General features: G+C 32.9%; 1 protein-coding gene across 4 annotated transcripts in view; it reads right to left on the bottom strand.

Moving 5' to 3' along the window:
• Positions 1 to 6,398: 6,398 nt before the first annotated feature.
• CD36 (CD36 molecule) overlaps positions 6,399 to 24,627 on the bottom strand; it is a 76,100-nt gene continuing 57,871 nt past the window's right edge. For all 4 annotated transcript variants that reach the window (XM_016159616.2, XM_016159618.2, XM_016159615.2 and 1 more), the window contains 11 exons: positions 24,140 to 24,287; positions 20,381 to 20,560; positions 19,075 to 19,166; positions 17,016 to 17,062; positions 14,807 to 14,876; positions 13,280 to 13,467; positions 12,137 to 12,255; positions 11,087 to 11,160; positions 10,463 to 10,517; positions 9,450 to 9,614; positions 6,399 to 7,314 (listed from right to left, as the gene is read on the bottom strand). In XM_016159616.2, the coding sequence (XP_016015102.2) occupies positions 9,450 to 9,614; positions 10,463 to 10,517; positions 11,087 to 11,160; positions 12,137 to 12,255; positions 13,280 to 13,467; positions 14,807 to 14,876; positions 17,016 to 17,062; positions 19,075 to 19,166; positions 20,381 to 20,560; positions 24,140 to 24,287 (1,138 nt within the window). In that variant the 3' untranslated portion in view covers positions 6,399 to 7,314. The remainder of the gene's footprint in view (positions 7,315 to 9,449; positions 9,615 to 10,462; positions 10,518 to 11,086; positions 11,161 to 12,136; positions 12,256 to 13,279; positions 13,468 to 14,806; positions 14,877 to 17,015; positions 17,063 to 19,074; positions 19,167 to 20,380; positions 20,561 to 24,139; positions 24,288 to 24,627) is intronic.

Here is a 24,627-nt window from a genome sequence, read left to right as displayed (position 1 = left end):
ATTTTTTATGTAAGTATTGCTACCTTAGCTCTTTTTTGGTTTCCATTTGAAAAAAAATATATCTTTTTTCATCCCTTTATTTTTAGTCTATGTGATCTTATATCTGAAATGAGTCTCTTATAGGAACTATATAGATGTCTTTTTTTTTTTTTTTAAATATACACATTCAGCCACTCTATATATTTTGATTGGAGAATTTAGTTCCTTTATTTGGTTAGTTAGTTTTTATTTTTCTTATTTATTTGTTTTTTTGTCTCCCCTTTTAGAATTTAAGTTCCCTGAGGACAAAGATTTCAATCTGTTTGTTCATGGTTTTATTTCCGACTGCCCAATAAATGTTTGTTTAAAGCATAAATTAATCTGTAGCAGAAACTAATGAAACCTTTCATTGGGATTAATTCTACCTAATACCAACTTGTTCCACATTTAAGCCCAAGGTCTTTTTGCACTGGATTATCAGAGGAATTTGGTCGTTTTCTTCAATAGTCTCATGGTTCAATCCTGTGGTAGCTCTTATGTGCAGATCCCACACTCAGATGTGCTGGTGTGCAGTTTGGGTGTTTTTTTGTTGTTGAGTTTTAGATGTTCGGCTATTGTTATTTTAAGGGGAGAGATCTGGAAACATCTCTCACTCTGTCATGTTTCCAACCTCACCTCGAATTTAGTTCATTTAAAATTAAAGTCAGTATTGATAGAATATGGAATATGATAGAATATGGCAGAGTAAGAAATGCTGTGCTGATCTCCTCTCACGACCGAATTAAAATGACTACTAAACTACAGAACAGCCATCATTGGGTGTCAGCTAATGTCTAGCTGAATAGAAGTCCTGCAACTAAGGATATACAGAAGAAGCTATCTCAACACTGGTAGGAGGGGCAGAGACAAGGAATGGGCTGTGTGTGGTAGTTGAGAATTGGAAGGAATACCTCGGCTGTGGTCGAGAAGCAAGGAGTCTCAGTCCCACACTGGGTTCCCTAGCACAGGGTTCCAGTGTGGGAAGAGAAGTCTCCTCAACTTCAGGCTGTGAAAAGCAGTGAAGACTGTGGCTGAGTGAAAGGGAGAATGGCTGGAATCACAGACATTCCTCTTAAGGGATTTGTCTGCATGCAAACTTACTCACTGATGGACTCACTTACTCTGAGCTCTAGTGCTAAAATAGCAACTAGAAAGGCACCAGGGACATACAGGGAGGAATTGAACGTCTGGCTTCAGGACAAGAGCTGGAGGGGCAGCTTTCTGCCAGAAAAAGTGCTAGCAGAAGCCGTTGTTTCTTTGTTGAGCCCTCCCCTATCCCCACATGCAGACTTAGGTAGCTGCCATATCTAACTCTTCATCAGCATAGCTAACTCTGGTCATCCTCCCTCCCCAACCCTGGTACTTCCCTGAGACCCTGCCTCACCCAACTTGCAGGCCCATCCAAGCCACTTCCAGAGCATTTTTCCATACAAATCTGTCTTGGCTCATGCTGGAGACTTTCTTAACCTCTCAAAAGTTTACAAAACCTAAATAAGTATCATCTGGCCTTGGCATCCCCCACACCTGTTGCTGAGGAGCCCCAAGCCTGGCATGAGTGGCAGCTGGCCTTGGTTTCCAGCTGAACCTCTTGAGTAACCTCCAAGCCCAATGCAAGTGGTGACCAATTATGGACCACTTGGTGACTCTTGCCAGGTAGCCCCAAGTAGAGTATGGTAGGTAGGGTATGGGCCATGGCTGAACTTAGCCTGCAGTGGGGCCTCCTGGTAGGCCCAGGTGCTGATTTCAGACTGAGCAGAAACACCACCTAGGACCACATCTGAGGATGACACGTCCAAAGGGCAGACTGGGCAGGTACGAAAACCCTGCTAAAGTGAATCCTCCTTCATAGGGTCAGCCCATCACTAGCCAATCTTCACAACCAATTAGCCTGAGGGTCAATCCTTCCCACTGATGTGCAAACAGCAACCAAGGCTCAACTACAACAGGAGTGCATACACATAACCCATAAAAGGGATACACCTGACACCTAGCTCGTTTGACCAAGGAGACTGCATCACTGGACCCCATAGGACACCTACTATATAAGGCTACTGTGCTAAGACTGGGAGCCATAGGAGCCCTACTTAATACACAGAAACAAACACAGAGAGGTAGTCAAAATGGGGAGACAATGAAACATGTCCCAAAAGAAAGAATAGAGCAAAGCTCCAGGAAAAAAAAAAAATAAACAAGATGGAGACAAGCAATGCATCAGACATAGAGTTCAAAACACTGATTATAAAAACACTCAGCGAATTTAGGGGAAGCGTAGATGTACTCAGTGAGAACTTTAAGAAAGAGATAGAAACATAAAGAACCAATCATAAATGAAGAATGCATTAGAGGGAATTAACAGTAGATTAAATGTAGCAGAGGATCAAATCAGAGATTTAGAAGATAAGGTAGCAGCAGAAACTCAATTAGAACAGCAATAAGAAAAAAGAATCTAAAATTATGAGGATCATTTAAGGGGTCTCTGGGACAACATCAAATATACAAACATTTACATCATATGGGTACCAGAAGGAGATGAGGGAGAACAAAGAATTAGAAACCTATTCGAAGAAATAATAACTAAAAACTTTCCTTATCTGGTGAAGGAAATAGACATACAAGCCCTGGAAGCACAGAAAGTCCCAAACAAGATGAACCAAGAGAGGCCCACACCAAGACACATCATAATTAAAATGCCAAAGATTAAAGACAAAAAGAAAATCTTAAAAGCAGCAAAAGCAGTTAGTTACCTACATGAGAGCTTCCACAAGACAGCCAATTTCTCAATAGAAACTTTGTAGGCCATAAGGGACTGACATAAAATAGTCACAGTAATGAAAAGTAAGAACCTACAACCAAGATCACTCTACCCGGCAAAGCTATCATTTAGAATGAAAGGACAGATAAAGAGCTTCCCAGACAAGAAAAAGTTAAAGAAATTCATCACCACCAAACTAGTATTATAAAAAATGGTAGAGACCTTTCTAAGAAAAGAAAAAAGATTTAAAAAATATAATAAAATGGCAATAACTACAACTCTATCAATAATTATTTAAATGTAAATGTATTAAATACTCCAATCAACAGGTAGGTGGTTGAATAGATAAGGAAGCAAGATCTTTACATATGCTGCCTACAAGAGACTCACTTCAGTTTGAAAGACACACACAGACTAAAAGTAAAAAAATGGAAAGATATTTCTTAAAAATAGAGATGAAAAAAGGCTGGGATATCAATACTTATGCCAGACAAAATATACTTCAAAATAAACTATAAAAAAGAATCAAAGAAGAACCTGGTAATACCACTTCTGGGTATTTATCTGAAGAAACCCAAACTACTTTAAAGGAACATATGTATCTATATGTTCACTGCAGCATTATTTACAATAACCAAAATATAGGAGCAATCCATTAATTTGTCCATTAATGGATGAATATATAAAAAAGAGGTGGTACACACACACACACACACACACACACACTAATATTACTTGGCCATAAAAAATAAAAAATGAAAGCTTGTGCCAGAGCCTGACGGCAGAGAGCAAACAGCACCTGAAAGAAGGGGGTGAAGCCTAAGGGAAAAAAAAGAAGACAGGAAAGTTCTTCGGGAGGGCATACAGTCAATGCTGCAGCCTCGAGTTTATTTAGCCCAGCCTATTTATACCTAAACACAGAGAGAGAAGCTTAGCTCTAGGCATGCCGCTGTTTACTAAACACTACATCATCCTAGTTCCCGTAAATCATGAATATCCTTCTCTCAGGGCATGAACATTCTTGCTTACAAGGCTGTAAATCATTCCATTATCTTGAAAGGATTTCTTTAGGAGGCAAATCTCCTCACCAGGGTCAGTAATGTTTAACTTAAAATCCTTCTTCCTAAAACCGTTGTTTAAGCAGATTTAGCAGCTGCTTCTAGCTACGTGACACCCTCAGTACCTTGTAATGGCTCCTGACAAGCTTACCATCTGCAGCAACATGGATGAACTTAGAGGGTATTGTTCTGAGTAGTGAAAGTCAGAGAGAGACAAATACCGTATAATTTCACTTGTATGTGGACTCTATAGAACTAAATAAATGAACAAACAAAACAGAAATGAACTTATACAGAGTTCTATGAACATTTTGATGGTTGCCAGATGGGAGGGGAATTGGGTAGGGTAGATTGGTACGAAAGGGAAAAGGATCAAAAAGTACAAATTGATAGTTAAAAAATAATAATGCGATATAAAGTGTAGCATATGGAATATAGTCAATAATATAATTATGGTATCAGATGAATACTAGGTTTATTGGGATGATTATTGCATGAGTTATGTAAATGTCTAATCACTGTTGTATACCTGAGACATATAATTTTGAATGGCAACTGTAATTGAAGAATTAAAAATATATACAAAATAAAATGCCATATGTGTGAAGCGCAATAAAATGCATATATTTTCAGAAATATCTGAAAAATGAAGCTATTTCTGAGTCACAAAAGGAAAAAGCAGAGTATCCCAGTCTGTATTTGATACAAATATAAAACATCAACTGATTTTAGTTCATTGGTTCAACTCACTGCAAATAAATCAGGAAAATCAATTATAGGTTATTCTGTTGGTATGAGCAAAAAACCCAAAATGAACAGTGATTATGTAGAGTTCAAAATTCATTGAGAATTATAGATAAGCCAGAAGAGATGGGTGAAGAGAGAATAGCCACAGTGTTGCAAATCCATTGGACTTCAACCAGAAAAACTGAATTGTCAGAACACACTTAAAACAAACTCTAGCTGGAAAGATATTGTGCACCTCAGGTATTGATAACAGGTTAAAAGACTGAAAGATTGTTGCACACATATAAATACAAACACAAATATCATACACATTTGGAGTGAATTTTCAGACATAATCATTGTTTTCCCTGAAATGATACTCACTTTACTTCTTTTTCTTTTTTTGAGAACTGAAAACTATATAGATTGTCCTTCTTCGTGAACCTGCCCATAATAAGCGTTAACCCATTTTCAGATGCCACAGACTCTGTAACCTGTTGACCCCTTTGCACATGCTATAGATTTTCAAACTTAAGTTATGAACAACAATTATAGTTTTTGTGGTGGTTAAACATAGTTTGAAACAAAAATGTGCCTCTGTCAAATGATGTGGGTTTTCTGTGGAATAAAGTGTACAAATTCATCCGCGTACAATTATAAATATTCAAACATTTACCCTCTCTGAACACCATACGCTTTCTCTATGGCAAAACTACAAGTCACAAAATACATTCCCAAAAGTGCCCCATTCCTATCTCAGTACACAAGTGTATCATTCTTTAAAGAATTGTTTTTCCTACTGGGTATTTATATTATACTTATTTTAGTGTATGGATTAACTTTTCTCATGTACATATTTTATAAAATTTAGAGAAAAAATGGAGAGGAATGATAAAGATTAGAATATAAATGTATGAGTTAAATAATACTAAAGGTATATACGTCAAAATCTTTTCTTAAAAAAGCAAATAATAAAAGTAAAAAAAAAAAATCTTTTTCTTGTTACCTAAATACCATGACAGATTTTTTAAATCTGAGTTGTTGATTGGATATACAAAACTTACTGGAGGTAGATATTTCCTCATTTTTTTTTGAACAGTTTCTACTTTATATAGCTTAGACCTACTTAATTCAAGAATTTAAAAAATATACTTTGTATTCTCTTGGATCAACATGTCCACAAATATCCTAATGTAAACAGAGTAAATTTTTCTCTTGTCATAAGAAGATTTCTAAAATCTATTCTCACATGTGAATATCTTAGAGAAATACTTTTTCTTTCTTCTCCCAATTAAATAGAAAGACACCAAATCACTATGCTTTGAGTACATTCATTTTTCTGAAGATTCTTCCAAACTGATAGTGTCTTAGTTTGGGGTTTTCAGTATTTACCCTGGCTGCTAACATGAGGATACCAAGTTAGTCTTAATTTTAGTATCCAAACAAACCAATTACTAAACTCCTATGGTCTTATTAACCTTTGTGTGTAAAACATAAGACAGAATGTGGTTTATCTTCTCTGTCTATGCAAAGCTTTTTAGGAGGGCTAGTGCTCTCAGGAGTAAGTGAACCCCTGCTAAAGAAAGCAAGGTTACCTACTAATGTGCCTCCTTATAAAAAGGAAAGATCTATCACAGTCTAGAACTTAAGTCGTGCTGCTATAAGAATGAAACCAAATATCTTTTTGCTTTTCCCCCAATTGGTTCAAAAAATTAGCCTAGGATAAAGGGTCACAATTGAATCAGAATATTCCAGAAGGAAACACAGATTCAGATAAAATATTTCAGTCGTAAAATTAGGGTAAATGTTTTGTAACACAACAGGAACTAGGCAAAGTTCAGGAATTTAAGGAAGAACATCTTTTAATGGTTGAAACCAGTCTTTCTAAGGTGACTATGAAAGCAAGAAATATTACAACAAATAACAATTAACACATATCCTATTCTTTATAATCTTTCATATAATAATTCTTTATTCTCATTTACATCTTTTAATATTAGCACAGCATTCTGAAGTTGTGAACTATTAAGTTGTAAGTAAATGAGTAGAAAGATCAAAATCTACTCAGATTTCCAGAAGAGCTGTAGAATGTAGAAAACGGCAAAGTCCTCAAACAGAAAGTCAAAATGTGCAGAAAATGATGTCCATTTGCTTAATCAGTAATACATATATAAGCACACATTGTTATAAACTAAGAATGTAAGTATAATGCCTGCTGTTGCTGTACAAAGAATTCCATAGAGAGAGAAACTTAAGTAATGTGTAATAAATGACTCAAAGGCTAATCATTTTTTTCCCATTGTTAAATGTCTTTCAAGCTGGTTGATTAAATTTACTGAGAGTCCTAAGTCAGTTGCATCTGCGCAAATGCTGTGGGAGTGTTTACCCTTGATGAGAAAGGTAAGAGTTCAGGGTCCAGAATTTGTTTAGCATATCTACTTCTTTGCTGAATTTGTCACAGGGAACAAAATAATTGGTTCATGCTTGAGTCAGATCTGTAGAAACTGAAATCAATTCGGTCATGTCCATGATGAATTTTAAAAGGTTCCGGTTTCTTGTTCAAACATGGATTTAAATGTCATCTTAATAATCCTTTAGAAATGTGCTGCTGCTTAATGGAAAAAAAAAATAGTGCCACTATTTCTACAACTATAAGATTAGGTGTGTTTTGTAAAAACAAAGCATATCTTCATTTCATAGGTCGGTATTAACAAAGGTCCTGATGTTGCTGGTACATAAATGTAAAGATTCATTTGCTGCCTGGAAAGTAAAAGAAATGTTACTATTTATCAGAAAGCAGTGGAAAAATAAAATGGCTAATACTCACATTCCATATATCTAAGATATCATACTTTATATTATTCAGCCCAATTTGCCAAGCTGCAGAGAAAATTTCTCCAGTGGTCTTCATGGATAAGAGAAAACATGTACCCATTCAAGAAAGGCAAGCTTCCCAACTCTCCAAACTTGTACATAGCCAGATAAGGGGGGGATAGGTAATTAATCTGCTTTGGAGAAGCATTTCTACTCTTTGCTCTCCCTTCAGATAATTTTCCATTTAAAGGTGTATATATTACTTTAAAAGGACTTTTGATTATTCGCTTTGTTATCCATTGAATAAAATCATACTTTAACTCCACAGTCTTATATTTTATTCCCTTTTCTACAATAATCTCTTGTTTTTACAATTACTTACAGATCTCCCCCAAAGCAAAATCTTTATAATATATTCAAAACAAAGCCTTGTTTAAAGAAATCTACATTTCCTGTGACTCTTCTAAATCTAGTAAATTAAGAATTCCATAAAGACACATTTTTCCCTACTTGAAAAGAAAAAAATATATATAGTTTTATAAAGGCCAGTAACTTTTCCCTAGAACATTTAAGTGTATGAACAAAACTAATATATTTGTCAACAGAGACACTCTGGAAAGCTTGTTTAATTATAACTTGTTTTATTACTGGGTTAATGACAGGTATTAAGGTAATGCAATATTTCCTTAATTAATATAATGTGAATATATTAGCATTTTGACTATATTCTATCCAAATAGATTATATGCAGAATTGTTTTTTCAGTGAGTAAACTGTGGCAGAAATTATTAGAACCAAAGACTGGGTTATATTCCTAGACATAAGCACTCAGTCTCTCTTACACACACACACACACACACACACACACACACACACACACAAATAGTGGTCTGAAAATTCCACTTTTAAAAAATAATCATCAATTTGACTGATTCACACTTTGAAAATGGACAATTTTACACTATTAAAAGTTATAATTTTCTGGAATATTTGCAGAAGATAGAATGGATATTGATGAATCCCTAGCTCTTGGAAAGAGCTATGAGGGATTAGATGTGATCGTATATATAAAACATTTAGCATGATCTTGTACATATAAAAGCTCAACAATTATCAGTGGCAGCTCTATAATTTCTGCTCAGACAGCTTAGGGCCAACAGCCTGATTGGAAGTAAAGTAAGAAGACTTGTTTTGAAGTTGTGGTTCTCAAATAAGTATATTGCTTTATTTAGATTTTTGGGGGGTGCCTGGGAAGGGATGGCTGATGAAAACTATCAGGGAGGCAGAGAATTCTCCCCTACGGGTCACAACAATGGCACTTATAATTATTAAAGAAAAGCTTCTATTTAGGGAAGATGGATCAGGCATTCATTTCTGTTTATGTACAAGGGGACTCAGGCACTAATATCTAAAACAGAGAGTCCCAAACCACCTCTATGATTTTGCTAAAACTCTATGGTCCAAATCTGATTTTGGATAATACATGGCCAGCAAGTCTGCATACAGCAAACTTGTTTTTATATTAATATTATCTTCATTTTAAATTTTATTTTATTTCATGTTTATTTTGTAATAGCATATTTTATGTATCACTTTTACTTCTCTTATTAATTTCTAGCTTATTTATTTTATTTTATTTTATTTTATAAATTTCAATCTCCCCAAAATCCACCATATTTTATTTTACATAGCCTTTCCTAGTCAGATATATTAATTATATTGATTTTTAAAATCAACTAGAAATAATCAAGAAATGAAAACAGAATTTTGCACAAAAGCTATATATGTGCTAACTTTTCAAAGGTGACAAGTATATCTTTTATCCCATTCCTCCCAGAAGAAAAGATGTAATAATCTGCTTGATATTCATAGGCCTTATTTACTTATTCATTCAATCTTCATTTATGTCTTTATTTACATTAAGCACCTCGAAACTTTAAGAAGCATTACAAATGATAGTTGGCTAACATGTCCAGAAAGATTTGTAACCTAATTTATAACCCCTCTTTGACAACATGCAAAAAAGTAATATGTAAACTAATATTACTGAAGCATTCTATATACTTTGGGTATATACTTACTTATTTTGTTTTCTTTGATCTGCATGCACAGTATGAAATCATAAAAGCAACAAACATCACCACACCAACACTGAGTAAGACTATTTCTATCAGGCCAAGGAGGTTTATTTTTCCAGTCACTTTATTTTTGAACATTTCTGCTTTCTCATCACCAATGGTACCGGTCTGTAATTAAGTTAATAATTAGCATTATGTGGGTAGATCAATGGAGAAAAATACTTAAAACCCTCTACTTATGCATCACTCTTTTCTCCAAACACCTGTATAGTCATCTGTATATCTAAGACAAGCCAATGGAATCCATTTGCATGTTAAAAGGCAATAAATGCCAAGATGGAATACAGAATGAAATATAATTCTCCCTTTAGTCATATTATCTAGCACTCTTCAATATACTAGGCTCCATTGATCTTTAGAGCTGTCTTACTGAAATCTTTCACAATTTTCCAAAGGATGTTTCCTACTGGCAAAGGAAAATGATAAGGTTCAACAGTTTCACTTCCTCTAAAGGCTTATACAATGCATTCACAATGCATTTCCTAATTTTGTGGCTACTCGTCCCATGGTTTACACTAAAAAAATCTTGTCAGGCAATAGGATAGACTGCCTACCCATACTCTAATCTGGCTTTTATAAGCTTGGTTGGCTTTTATTAGCACTAAAATTAGTAAGTCTTGAATTATTTGTACTTAGAAGTAGGCATGACTCTTCAACACGAGGACTACAACAACAACAAAAAGGTTTAAAAGATGCATTTTGAAAATAATCTAAAATGATGGGAAGTACTGTATCTTCCTAAAAGAAAAACACTCGAAGTTACATCAATTTGATATTTCTGTGTGATTTGGTTCATTCAAGTAACTATAACTAATAATATATAAACTCATCTATATGGGCAATAGAAACATACAACTTCAAATATTACATATACATATTTAGTTTTGAAACATCAAAAACATTTTTATATACAAAGAAGTTTACTGCTTTAAAGACTAATAGATAAAAATACCAACCTCATTAAGCCAAAGAACAGGCACAATATAGTTCCGATTCAGACGTTTTAATGTCCTGTAATACAGATTTTAAAAATTATGAAAATTTATACTAATACACATATATAACAGAAATTTTAATAATTACTAGTATAATATAATACATATCCAGAAATTAGTTGCTCTTGCAAATCAGTTAAGTTCCTTGATATTTATTCTCTGTAATGAGTCATTTAAATTTTAATATGGCTGTTTCTTAGATATCTTTTACTCTAAAAACCTTTCTAACACAGATTTCTAATTAGATTGACTTTTTCTAAGCACAGATTTTTCCTTTGAACAAATTTTATTCAGTAAAATTGAATTCTAAAAACTGTTTTCATAGAAAGATTTGGAGAGCAAGTAAAATGAGATGCAATGAAATACTTAAAAACATTTCAAAATATGTGCAAGTATTATTGCAATGAACACCAGATATGATTCTAAATCGCAATTGAAAGTTATAAGCATTTAATGATTATTTAATGACATTTAAGCCAAGGGAAAGTTGAAATTTTATATTCTTTCCACTTTCATAGATTTACTCACATTCTTACAAGAAAATACTAAAACTCATGTAACAATAACTTTCTTCAAGAGACTCACTCAATTTTTTTCGATGGCTTGACCAATATGTTGATCTGCAGCCGTTTTGCAAATTGTAAAGTGAATCCAGTTATCTAAAAACAGAATAAACTAAAATAATTACTAACTTATTTTTAAAACATAATATCCAAATTTAATTTTTATTGTTATATAGAACTTAAGGTAAAACTGTTCTACTTCAAATTTGTGGAATTTATTAAATAATTAATTGTAATGGGACATATTAAATATATTACATACCTAACTCAATAATTACATTATATGTATACATGCATGTGGGTGTACATACATATACATATGTATACACACACTTGTATAATTTTTGTCCAATATAATGTCAAAGTTTTAGTTAGATTTGTAATATTTACCAGAAAAATTTAGGGAATCAACAATAACAATGATAGTACTAAAATATAAGTGCTCATATAGTTAATTCCTGAACTATGCATGGTCAAATATAAATTTAGTCAGAATCCATGTATTATCAGTTTAATAATATAACTGTATCATTATTTAAACTGAAACATGACTATTAAAAGTCTGGTGTTTCATTTTTTTGAGATAATTTAAAAATTAAAACTGTTGTGCTATAGGAATTTTTATAGATTTTTCTTGCCACTTAAGTATAATAGATCTTGTCACTAATTCACATACACCCATAAAATCTCCTCTGGTCCTTCATAATATATAGTGTCTCTCCACATAAACGAAACTTATGATTATGTATAAAATAAGCATAAACTAGTAATTTATATCAAATTGTTTTAAGACAATTAGAATTATTTCAATTGTTGGCACTCCTGACCTATGAACCATTGAAAAGGCTTATAAAATTCCATATGCTTAAAATTTAAATTTAATTACCTTGATATTCCATAAGCAATAGGAAAAAAACAATGCAATTTTCAGTGAAATAAAAGTAATATATCAAGATCATGGTTCAATAAATGTGATCAACGATGTGATTGACAAGGAGATTATTTTTTCGTTCAACTTCGTTCTTTTAAAAAACAATATTAAACAAGTTGGATCAAGAATATATTTGCTTACAGGTTCAACATCTAAGTATGTGCTATGTTCTTCTTCATTTGGATTTAAGCCTTCAATATTTCCTGCAATTTCAGGACTTGCATGTAGAAAATGAGGAAGTGAAATGAACACTGGTTTTCCTAGAAACAAGTTTTAAGAAGATAATTAGAGACAAATCATTTTCTTCATTGCACATGCCACTCAGAAAAAAATCCTTAAAAATAAAGATTTTAAATTAAACAAATGCATAGTTGATTTTTAACACTTATTTTGGGGGATGAGGATGAGAGATGATTATAACATGTGATCACTATTACATAATAATAAAATATAAAATTCTGTATCATTCTATTAACCTAGTAAGTTGGTGTCTATTGTTTATTCCTTAAGTGTTAATTTTTATTATGTAAAGTTTAACTGCTGAACACATTTTCATGCATAAATATTCACGTTTCAGGCAGTAATACATCTATGGATTTATAAGAGGTTTTTCTTTTTTTTTTTTTCATACTCATTCCAATATGAAGAAGGTGAACAAAATAAGACACCCTAAATTCTGTTTAACTCATTTATTGCTTCAGCAACATACTATTTTCAAGGGGGAAAAAAACTAGAAAAATGGCAGAAGGATAGTTGGGATGCTCAAAGCATTCTGGGAATTATTCTGTTTTACCCTAAATCTCAAAGGAGAACAATGATTCTGCATAGCAAAGTAAACTATCAAAAATGAAAAGGGTACCTAAGGAATGGGAGAAAATAATTGCAGACCACATATCCAATGACTAGTTATTATCCAAAATATATAAGGAACCCATACCACTAAAAAACAAACAAACAAAAACAAAAACAAAACAAAAAAAAACAGTGAAAAAACAACCAAATTTTAAAATGGGCATAGGGCCTAAATAGGCATTTTCCAAAGTCACACAGGAAAATAGCAATATCACTTTATCTAACAATCACTAAGTTTTGTAGTACTGAAACATAGTTGGGACCTTGAACACAACACAAAATGAAAATCAAAATTTTCTACCATCATCCTTACTTTCTGTTCTTGCTTTCTCACTTTAAATGTTTAGTGGAAAGGGATCCTGGGTAAAGGTTACATTTTAAAGAATACTACAAGTTATGTCCTAAACTGTAATATAGAGAATATAAACTCACCTGCTTTGCATTTGCTAATGTCTAGCACACCATAAAATGTACAATTATTTGAGACCTCTCTGTCTACACAGAAACAATGGTTGTCTGGATTTTGAAGTGGAGATGCAAAGGCCTCAGGTGGAAGAATAAACCTATACACAGGAATTCCTTTCAGATCACGTTCGGCTCCAAATACAGCATAGATTGACCTAAACACAGAGAAGAAAGAGCTTCATTCCAGGAAACAATTACATTCTGGAGATTAGTTTTTTTTCTTAGTTTTAAACTTATATTCTTTCTTTAACTTAGAAAAATCTGATATACTCTCAGTAGGATTCTTGTTTAATTTTTGGGAAAAAAGTTCTTGTAAACTTTTAGAGCATACCAGAATTCAATATCTGAGTATGAGATATTCTTACCTTTGTTTTCAAACACTCGTAAGAATAATTTTGGCTTATGAAGTACATTTTTCATAGTTTATTTCCTCTATAGATTAAACATTTACATGACTCTCAAATTCTTTATTTGTTCCCAGTTCAAATAAAAATAAAATGCCTTTCAAAACATAGCCATGGAGAGAAAAGCCACTTATTTGCCAGGGTGTGTGCATGTGAGGGTTTGATATGTAAATATAGAGAACAAGAGTGAGATCGAGAGAGATACACAGACACAATACAACTCCATCATTACCACCATGTCCACCATTACCTAGGCAATGTGCTGAGGTTCAATGCATATTTTATTTTACAATTCTAATAGTTTTATTGTTTGACTGAAAAAAAAATTTACCTTTTTAAAAAAAATAAATGTATTGAGGTGACATTGGTTAATAAAATTATATAAGTTTCAAGTGTATAATTCAATAATACAACATCTGTATATTGCCTTATGTGTTCAACACCCAAAGTCAAACCTCCTTCTGTCACCATATATTTGACCAAATTTACCCTCATACATATTTCTTCCAATCCCCAGATAACTCTATATGAAAACACACTGCTTTCTTCAATTTTACAGATAAGGAAAAGATGTAGAGATATTAAATACTTGCTCACAATCACACAGTCTTTAGGAACCGGGCTAGGATTCAAACATATTGGTGCAAGCTTCAATGCTTGTGTGGTATCTATTAAGGCCCTATCAATTTGAAAAGTTGCCATAGTAGCAGTAGAGCACATTAATTGGCATAGTTCTGTGACAGTGACATTATCTTCTCTGGACATCTTTAGAAAAACTGGGCTTAGAGGCTAGATTTGGCCATTATTAAACGTACCACCAGTTTAGTTAAAAAAAGGAAAAATGGTTCACAAGAAGAAAATTATTTGCATTATGCACAATATCTTTCTATATTCTTCAATTTTTTAAAGAGTTAATAAATACATTATGAGTATCATTATATTTATTTTTAATCAAGAAAAACTTCCCTGAGTGTATTTCATTTTTCTCAAATAACTACTAAGTATGAGCTTCTTGGTGCGTGTTTTATTACTTGGTTACTTGGGGAAAAAAGTTCTGACTCACAGAAATACATTGGTATTTTTGTCTTACCTGCAAATGTCAGAGGAAAAGAATTGTAGTGTCCGTGTCTTCTCAACAAAAGGAGGAAATGAGGCTGCATCTGTTTAAAATTAAGCCAGTGGCAAGAGATTAGATGTAATGTGTGTCCTAGAAAAACCTAGAAATCTCTATTCCAGCATTGTCAATAGAAATAATAATGCAAATTGTATGTTATTTTAAATCCTCTAGTACCACATTTAAAAATCTAAAAAAAAAAAAATGATATGTTTATTTAACCCAATATAGCCAAAATATTGTCCTTTTTTTCAAAATATTGTCATTTAAACATATAATAGAGTGGCACTTTTCTTACCATGATGTTTCAGAACTCCTTATAGGTATGCATTATTCTTACTTTTGATGGTGATTCATATATTTGCACTAATGACTAATATTTTTTAATCATTTATTAAATTTCTCTCATTTAACAAAATTCCTTGCAAATGGTTTGAAAACACATCCATCAAACTGAAAGGGCATTTTTTGAGTTTACTGAATTTCTGCTGTGGTTATGATCCATGGCACACATTGAATATGTAAAGAAGTAACTAAATAACTCCTCCATTGCTTCTTAAATGTTTGTCACCAAAATGAGCCACCACTGAATGTTTTTGTTCAAAAGGGTAAGACCCATCCTTCAATTATGAATTTCAGGTTATTTTTATGATAAGTGCTCCAGCCTTGTAATGTTATTACCTTTCACTTATATTCTTATGATAAGTGAAATGAAACAGATTACTGAACGTGATTCTGGCAACTGGAGAATTGGATATTAAAGAGTAGTTTGAACTCCTCGGAGGTCCCTGAATGGGCATTGCCTACAACTGTCTTTCCAACATCTTAACCATAAAAGGAAAAGGAAATGGTGCAAATTTTAAAATTCATTGTTTGAAACATCTCTGAAGGTTACATCAATTATCATGTCTTTTTGAACTGATTGAGAAGTTAGAAGAAGCATTTGTAAATCATGATGAGAACATATCGAAAATTTTGTGTTTCATTAGTCTCTTTTCTCTAGTGTTGTTACCAAGGATTTCACGAAGATTATGTCAGAGTTCCCTGCCCTGTCCAATCTATGTTCCTATGTTCTGTATCTAAGGACTAAAGTATCATGCTTATGCAATTACTAGAGTTAGTAGTATTGCAACACTTGACAATTTATTTGCAGAAATTTTTTTTAGAAATGAATTTCTTCCTTTCTTCTCTTCATCCATCCCTGTGGCTCAAAGCACTACAAAGTAAACCCAACAGTGTTTTTCCTGTATTTTTTTTTCCCATGATGGAGTGAAAACAAAATTAAATAAAAACATCAAACTCAATAATAGTTTTGGTGTTCCTTGTTTCCTTTTTATTCCTTAATTTTTGCAAAATCTTATATTTCACTTTCTTTATCTTTATTGTTTTTCTACAGTGTTGCTTCATCAACTTTGTAAACATTATTCTTCTTCCTCTACTTTGTTGTTGAAAGCTCACCTCTGATTTAAATTACTTCATGGTATTTGATTCCCATTGTTCTTTAAAATCTTAATTCTTAAATTAATAGGTATATGTACATATACTTTGCTTTTCCTCAAGGAGTAAAATAAGCCAGATCTAACCACACTCTAAATCTAAGTTTATAGTACTATGTTTTTCCCAATTCTAATTCAGAATGTCCATTTTTGCATACCTTGTTAATGGTTAGATATCTAACCATATTTTTTGTTTTCTCTCTTATTCTGACCACCATGCAAAATAGAAGGCATTGTCCTGCAACTTTACTAATTTTACTTCAGCTTGAAACCTCACTTGGAAATATAATTTACCTTTACAATTACCTTTTTTAATTTTCTCAATTTTAAATTATTATCTGTACAGTATTTACAAAAGATGTGGATAGTAACAATTTTTCTAAGCTTTTTAACCACTTCTATTGCTAGGAAGACAGCTCATTAAGTAAAGTTTTTACAAAGCAAAGATTTCTCCTAGTAATGCAGGAAAGGCTAATAATTCTCAATGGTTAATCTTCAGAAATCCTATCACATTGAACAGATATTTACTAAGACTACATAAGAATAAAAACTGGGTTATGTTGTGGGGATAGAAAGACAGGTCAATGCACATTTTCCACCTTCGAGAATCTTGTAGGTGTGATGGTGGATTTGTGGGAGAGAGAAAGGTGGATTCATTGTGATTATTGTTACAAAACAAATGCTCTTACCTGTACCATTAACCATGTCACAATAACTTGACCAATAGCTGAGATTCCTTAGAAATAATAATAAAAAAAAATGAACAAAGACATCATCATTTCAAGAGTACCCTTCTCATTTTGTCTATTATGACTCAATACTTCTGCCTAAATTATACAGATTAGACCTGGTAAATGCTAAGTTTAAGAAATGTTCTAAATCCTTCCATTTATATATTCTTTGAAGCTTTCATCTTATTAAATTAAGTGCCTGATACCATTAAGTGACCAGATTATAAAATAAAAACTGCCAAATGTTGTTAAATAAAAATAAATTAGAATAGACACAGTTCTGGAAAAAAAATGAAAAACATCTACCAGAAATTTAGAACTCTACTTAGGGAAACATTTTTTTCCAATGGCAGAAATAAGTTATTTGGTAGTATGTTGAGTGTTCAGACTAAATAGGAGGAAAATATTAAGTGGGTAAATGATGTAAGCTCAGTATGAGAGAGAAGCGGAGAGTGGGGAAGAGGAAAGAAAAGCAGATATTTGATTAATGGAGATTGGAAACATGTACATAATTAATTTGAATGTTCCTGCCCTTTTAACTCTTATATGAGCTGGCATTAAAGTACAACAGAGTTTAATTTATACTCTGCTGTCTAGATTAGATGTGTGTGTGTGTGTGTGTGTGTGTGTGTGTGTGTGTGTGTGTATCTGTCTGTCTTTCATCAATAAAAAACATAGTTGTAATAGTTTCTTTGCATCCTCAGCCACTTTTTGGTGATGGAAAAACAGATTTTTTTACTCCTAACATATCCAGTGAGCTGTCAATGCAAGTTGATGCTTCTTTTTAAAAACAGATTAAGCTGTTAATCCTGCATAGTGTTGACATGATCAGTTAAATAAACCTTACCATAATCTTAAACTGAAGTAAAATGTTTACTCCAATTAGTGGCACTTAGCAACTCTCCTCAAATCTCTCTACATATCGAAATGGAGGAAATTTTCATGTTCCTCACTATAAAAATAGTGATGTGATTTCCCCTGAAATAAACATTTAGAAGTATTTTTTTTTCTTCACTAGGCTTTTCTATAAAAATATGTGCTTATAAACTCTGTAGAAATAAAAATACTACACTAGTGACTATTTAACTTTAACTGTTGTGTGCAATTTTTAGATAGGGACTCAATGTAAGAAAATGGTTTCTTATATTAATAGAAACATTCTATCTCTATTTTGATTACTTTATTCTTTTTTTCTTCAGGAAATAAGTTATTCAGAGCATATTTATTAACTTTGAGAAGAAAAGTCTTTCTCCTCTGATATTTATTAGGGTTCTTCCTACTTTACACATAAGATAAAGTATTAATATTCCAGGGGACTAAGCAGGAGCTAAAAAAAGGAAATTGGAGCTGTATGGACATGTCTTATTCTATTACTACTTCAAAAGAGACATGCTCTTTATTTTTAAGTTTAATATATAAGTTTAAAACTACATAAAATCCTGATTCCATTTTTACACTGATAAATATATCAGATATCAATATAGAAAATTATTTTGAGAAAATTTTGAAAGTGAAAATTATGGAAGTGTTCACATGGAGTCATTAAGCTTTTATCTTTATAGACACATTAGGTCATATCAGTGGAATGAACAATTTTTATTTGATATGCTCAGTAAAAACATTTTAAAACCCAATAAAATATATTTTTCTGCCTGCTAGAGGATCAGTCCATATACAGATTTTTTTTCTTTTCATTTGTGTTTATCTAATTGTATGGGTGCACCATAATGCTGGTTATGTAGCAGAAATGGAAATAGTCCCTTTGCATTTCTTTATTAAGAGAACCTGTAGATAAAGGAAAACCTAACCCTAAAATGACACTGATTTTCAGCAGCTGTGCACTAGTGTGACTAGTTGTTATAACTAAATCATTAATACCTGTCCGAAGAGGCATTTTCAGGGCTGCGATACAAGCAGGTTTGCTCCATAGGTTGGTATCTGTCCTGTGCCTTCCTAGTTGTTAAAGGAATACCACCTAAAAGTACTCTAGTCACCACACACTTTACCTGATACTTACTTTTTACCTTTATAAGTGTCAATTATGGCAACTTTGCTTACATCATCTTTTCCATTGAAAACTGTATAAACTCCATCTGCGGTATTATTGTACTAAAAAGATATGTACAAAAAAAATTAATTCTAGAGCAACCTATATTTTCCAAGTTATAAAATATGTAATTAATTCACTTTTGCATTTCTCAATGGTTAGTCATAATTATTTTATATAATTTAAAATATATATGCAATAAAATTATTGGTCTTTAACATGTTAAAAAGATGGAATATAAAAAGTGCCTATAAATAAGTGCTAGATGCCGAATCAGAAGAAGAAAACAAATATCAGAAAATGGTATAATCCAGATTCTGGTACTCTTTGTCATAATTAAGCAAGCAAAACAATTTTGATTACTACTCCTATTAAAAAACCTATGAGAAAAATGACCGATTTCTGGAGGTATTCTAAATGTTATGATCTTTAATAACTGGTTAACAAAAATCAGGTATATGAAATTACAAGAAGAGTTACAAGTATCTGAGTTTAAAAATAACTAAATCTCTGTTCCCTTAATGCTTTCTCCATGACACTTAATTGATAGATAACCTTGCAATTGTAAATACAATCTAAAAGGAAAATAACAATAATGCACTGGAGAATATAACTAATATCACTTATTGTGACAAATCATAGTCAAACTCCCAATTCAAGAGTGAGCTTGTTCAATTATAATTCAAAACACTAAGCTATAACTAATTATAATATCACTAAGTTCACATTTTCCTTCATCTCCAAACCATCATTTCATGACATTTATGGACCACTAAAAGTTCTTACAAATTCCATTAAAATAGGACACCACTAATTTATCAATACCATTCAATGCAAATTTAGGCTAACTTTTAAATTTACGTTAAAATAATTTGTGACAGGTCCGGAGAAGGAGGATGATAGAATGAATACATTTAACACAATTAAAGGTATGATATTAAATTCAATTTTTCAAGAAGGAAAATCGAAACAAAAACAATGATCAAAGCTTTATTAGCTTAAAACCTAATTTTAGAAAAATTGTATATTTATCAAAGAATGGAAATCTGATTAGAACTCAGCTTCTTAATTTTAAATTTAATATTTAAACATAAATAAGTAAATTATCTGAACTAGGAAAGTTCAGAAACCATGTGAGAAACTTTTAAAAATTAGAATACATATTCCCTAATCAAAATAGGGTTAACACACTAAATTATAAAATTATGAATTTTCTATACCATTATAATTATCTAATTAAAGTATAAGAATATTGACATTCATATTTGGTACTCACAGGAAAAAATGCACCAACTGTAGTAGGAATAGTGTATGGAACCAAACTCAAGAATGGATCTGTATAGCCCCACAATAGTTCTTTCACAGTTCTCGTTTGAAACAAAGATGATTTTGACTTTTTGATAAGTGAATTGAGTAACACTTGAACAAATGCATTTGGATAGAGATAGGGTGCAGCCTACAAAAAAAAAATCACCATTTAAGACACCCACCATTTGCTGTATCACATATTTAACAAATAAGAGGACTAAACACTAGAATTAAATTTAATAAAAATTTTTAAAATGTATCTGTAAAATTACTGTCTTTCAGACAAGAAAAAGCTAAAAGAGTTCATCACCACCCAATCACTCTTACAAGAAATGTTATAGGGACTTCTTTAAGAAGAAAAATAATTTAAAAACATAAATGATAGGGAGCATGTGTCCAGGTAACTGGCGCGGGCCCACGGCTGGCATTAGACCTGACTTCCCGCAGGAATGCCCAGACCTAGATGGGGTGCAGGAGAGGTGTATGCGAATGCAAAGCCTTCTTCCTAATAGAGTCTGACTAGGGAGAATCTATCTGGAATAAGTTTTAAATTAGAGGGAAAAAATGATGTAGATGACAGAAGCTCTGTACATTCCTCTGGTGACCAAATCAAAGTTGTGATGAAAACAAAGAGCAGCAGTAAGGAAAAATTGCCTGGGATCTAGAGGAACAAGCCATACAATTAGGGAGAAATACAAGAAAGCACCCTGTAATGGCAGAAGGTAGGACAAGGTGAGTGGCTGAGAGAGTTAGAGGCTACAGCAGCAGCAGAAGCTTCTTAAAGAGGCTGTGTCCATGAGCGGATTTTTGCGGCATTGAACCTACTCGCTCTGAGCACCAGTGATGATTAGGCTGAGCACAGGGGGCACCAGGGACTTACAGGGAACACTGAGTTGTCAGAGTGAAGGTCAAGGTGAGACTCACTCTGTACAGAAGTGCCGGCAGTATCCATTGTTCCTTGTTGAGTGGACACAGTGTCACCATAGCACTGACATCATCAAACTTGATAACAGAGGTCGCTATGCCCAGAGGATTCCCTGAAACCCCACCTCCTGCAACTCACGTCTACACCCAAGCCACAACCAGATATATCCTCAGCAAGTCAAGTGCTCCTTGCTGAGCAGCACCTAGACTCACACTGGAGGCAACTGGCCTCAGATTCTGGCGTGGCCTTTTGAGGCAACTGTAAGTACAGCATCTGTAGATTGCCTGCTGAATCTTAACAGGTAGTCCCAGAAGGTCAGAGGCTTGGGCTAAATTTGGCCTGCAGCTGAACCCCTCTCAGGACTGTGCCACTGGACACCTACTTCACAAATCCATACTAATTAGTCTAGAGACTTAGGAGCTTTGCTTAGTACATAGAAACAGATATTGAAAGGAAGCCAAAATGGGAAGACAAAGAAGCAGAAACCATATGAGAGAACAGAACAGAGATCCACATATAATGGAATCAAGCAATCTAACAGATGCAGAGTTCAAAACATTGATTATAAAGATGCTTAATGAACTTATGAAAAGTGTAGATAAATTTAGTGACAACTTCAACAAAGAGATAAAAGCATAAAAATGAAAATGGAAATTATAAAAGGGAACCAGTCTGAAATGAAAAACACATTATCTGAGATGAGAAGTATGTTAGATGAAATAAACAATAGAGCAAACAAAGCGAATAAAGGAAAGGATTAAATGCCCTGTTTAGAGGATGGGAAGGCCAAGGACATTCAGTTGGAATGGCAAGAGATAAGATGCCATGACTATAAAAATAATTTAAGGTGCATATGGGACACTATTAAAGATCCAAATATCTGTCTGATCAGCATACCTGAAGAAAATCAAGATGTTGAACAGCTGTTTGAAGAAATAATGATGGAAAACTTCCCTAACCTGGTGAAGGAAATGGATGTAAAACCCCAGGGAGCTCATATAATTCTAAAAATCAGGAATCCAAAGAGGCCCATGCCAAGACACATCATAATTAAAATGCCAAAGTTTAAATACAAAGAAAGAATATTAAAAGCAGCAAGAAAAAAACAAATAGTTACTTATAAGGGAACACCCACAAGACTGGCAGCTGATTTCTCAAAAGAAACTATGCAAGACAGAAGGGCTTGGCAAAAATTATTTGACAGGATGAAGACCCAGGGTCTACAAACAAGAATAATTTATCTAGCAAAGCTATCATTTAGAGTTGAAAAACAGATAAAGAGCTTCCCAGACAAAAATAAGCTAAAGGAATTTATCACCACCAAGCCAGTATTACAGGAAATGTTAAAGAAACTTCTTTAAGAAGGAAAAATATAAAAGACTCACTTCAGAATAAAAGACATACACAGACTTAAAGGAAAGGGATGGAAAAAGATATTTCTTTGATAGCCCTAGAAGGTATTTAAGTCAGAAAAAGATAAACACTATATGATTTCACTTATATGCAGAATCTAAGGAATAAAAAGAACATATTAATCAAAAACAGACTCACAAATACAGTGGATAATTTGGTGATGGACAGAAGGAATGGAGCTTTGGGGGGCGGAGAGAATGGGGTGAAGGGTTAAAGAAGTACAAATTAGTAGCTGATGGATGGTCACGGGGATGGGGAGCACGGCATAGGGAAAGTAAAGGGATAGAAAAATATATTTCATATCAATAGAAATGAAAAGAAAAACTGAGATAGCAATAATTATATCGGATTTAAAAAAAAAAAAAGCTTTAAAACATAGGCTATAAAGAGACAAAGATCCAGCAATTCCACTTCTGGGTATTTATCTAAAGAAACCCAAAATGCTAATTTGAAAAGACATATCCTTCCATATGTTCATTGCAGCATAATTTTAATAGCTGAGATATGGAACCAACCTAAGTGTTCATCAATAGACAAATAGATAAATAAGAGGTGGTACATATATACAATGGGATATCGCTCAGCCATTAAAAAAGAATGAAGTTTTGTTATCCATAGCAACATAAATGGACCTAGGGGGTATTAACACTAAGTGAAATAGGTCAGAAAGAGAAAGACAAACACCATATGATTTCACTTATAAATGGAATAGAAAATACAAAATAAACAATAGAAAAATCCTCATAAATACAGAGAACATTTTGATGGTTGTCAGATGGGAGGAGGGTTCGAAGGAAGGGTGAAAAGGGGGAAGGAATTAAGATGTGCAAATTGCCGGTTATAAAAACAGTCCCGGGGGTATAAAGTATAGCATAGGAAGTATGCTATACTCGTCAATAATATTATAATAACCACATATGATATCAGATGGTCACTAGAGTTATTGGAGTAATCACTTCATAAGATAAATGAATGCCTAGTCACACTATATTATACACCCAAAACTAATATAATAAAACTAATAAAATGTAATTGGAAAGTTAAAAAATATATTTATGAAATAAAATTACTGCTAAATCTTGCCAAAACTAAAAATATAATTTGTCTAACACTAAGATAAGTAAATTTCTTTGCCTCAGCATCAGACACAAGAAGATATTCAAAGTTCTATTTTGTTTAATGATACACTTTAAATGGTCTTTCAATTCAGTGATTATTATATGGTTTTTGTCATCTTTCCTAAAGACCATAACTCTGTTCAAAATAACAAGACAGCAACACATCTTTATAAAAATGACAGAATAAATACTATCTAATGATAATTCTAATCACAAGATTAATTATACTGGATTCTAAAGTATTTCAAAACAAATAATTTTTTCTACGCACAGCAACAGCCAGATTGAGAACAGTGAAAGTGTCATTCTCTGTTCCACTTGATAGTGAAGGTTCAAAAATGGCACCTCTGGGCTGTACAAAAGAGACTGTGTTGGTTTCAGGATCGTGGGTTATATTTTCCTTGGCTAGAAAACGAACTCTGAAATACAGAAGTAAATACAATTCGAAATTATTATGTCAAGTGAACATTAGGTCTCAAATGTCATTCATTTGTGCAACAAATAATTTTTGAGAATATGTCAGATATTATGTTAAACAATTGGGTTTAATTGATAACGAAGCCAGTGATTGGTCTCTAGCAGATTAGAGAAGAGGGTCTTAAATTTGCATAGCAGGGAAGAATATGTATTGTTATAGAAGTTTACACAGAATCTATGGGAAAACAAAGAACAGATACTAAACCAGACTGGGATGGTCATGGTGAGGGGAACAGTCAAGACACATAAGTAGTCCTAATTACAAATAGAAGTTTAGTTAAG

This window comes from Rousettus aegyptiacus, unplaced genomic scaffold (genome assembly GCF_014176215.1).
Source record: "Rousettus aegyptiacus isolate mRouAeg1 unplaced genomic scaffold, mRouAeg1.p scaffold_m13_p_13, whole genome shotgun sequence".
Lineage (NCBI taxonomy): Eukaryota > Metazoa > Chordata > Mammalia > Chiroptera > Pteropodidae > Rousettus > Rousettus aegyptiacus.
The sequence above is the reverse complement of the archived record's forward strand: the minus strand, read 5'-3'. Positions and strand labels throughout refer to the sequence as shown.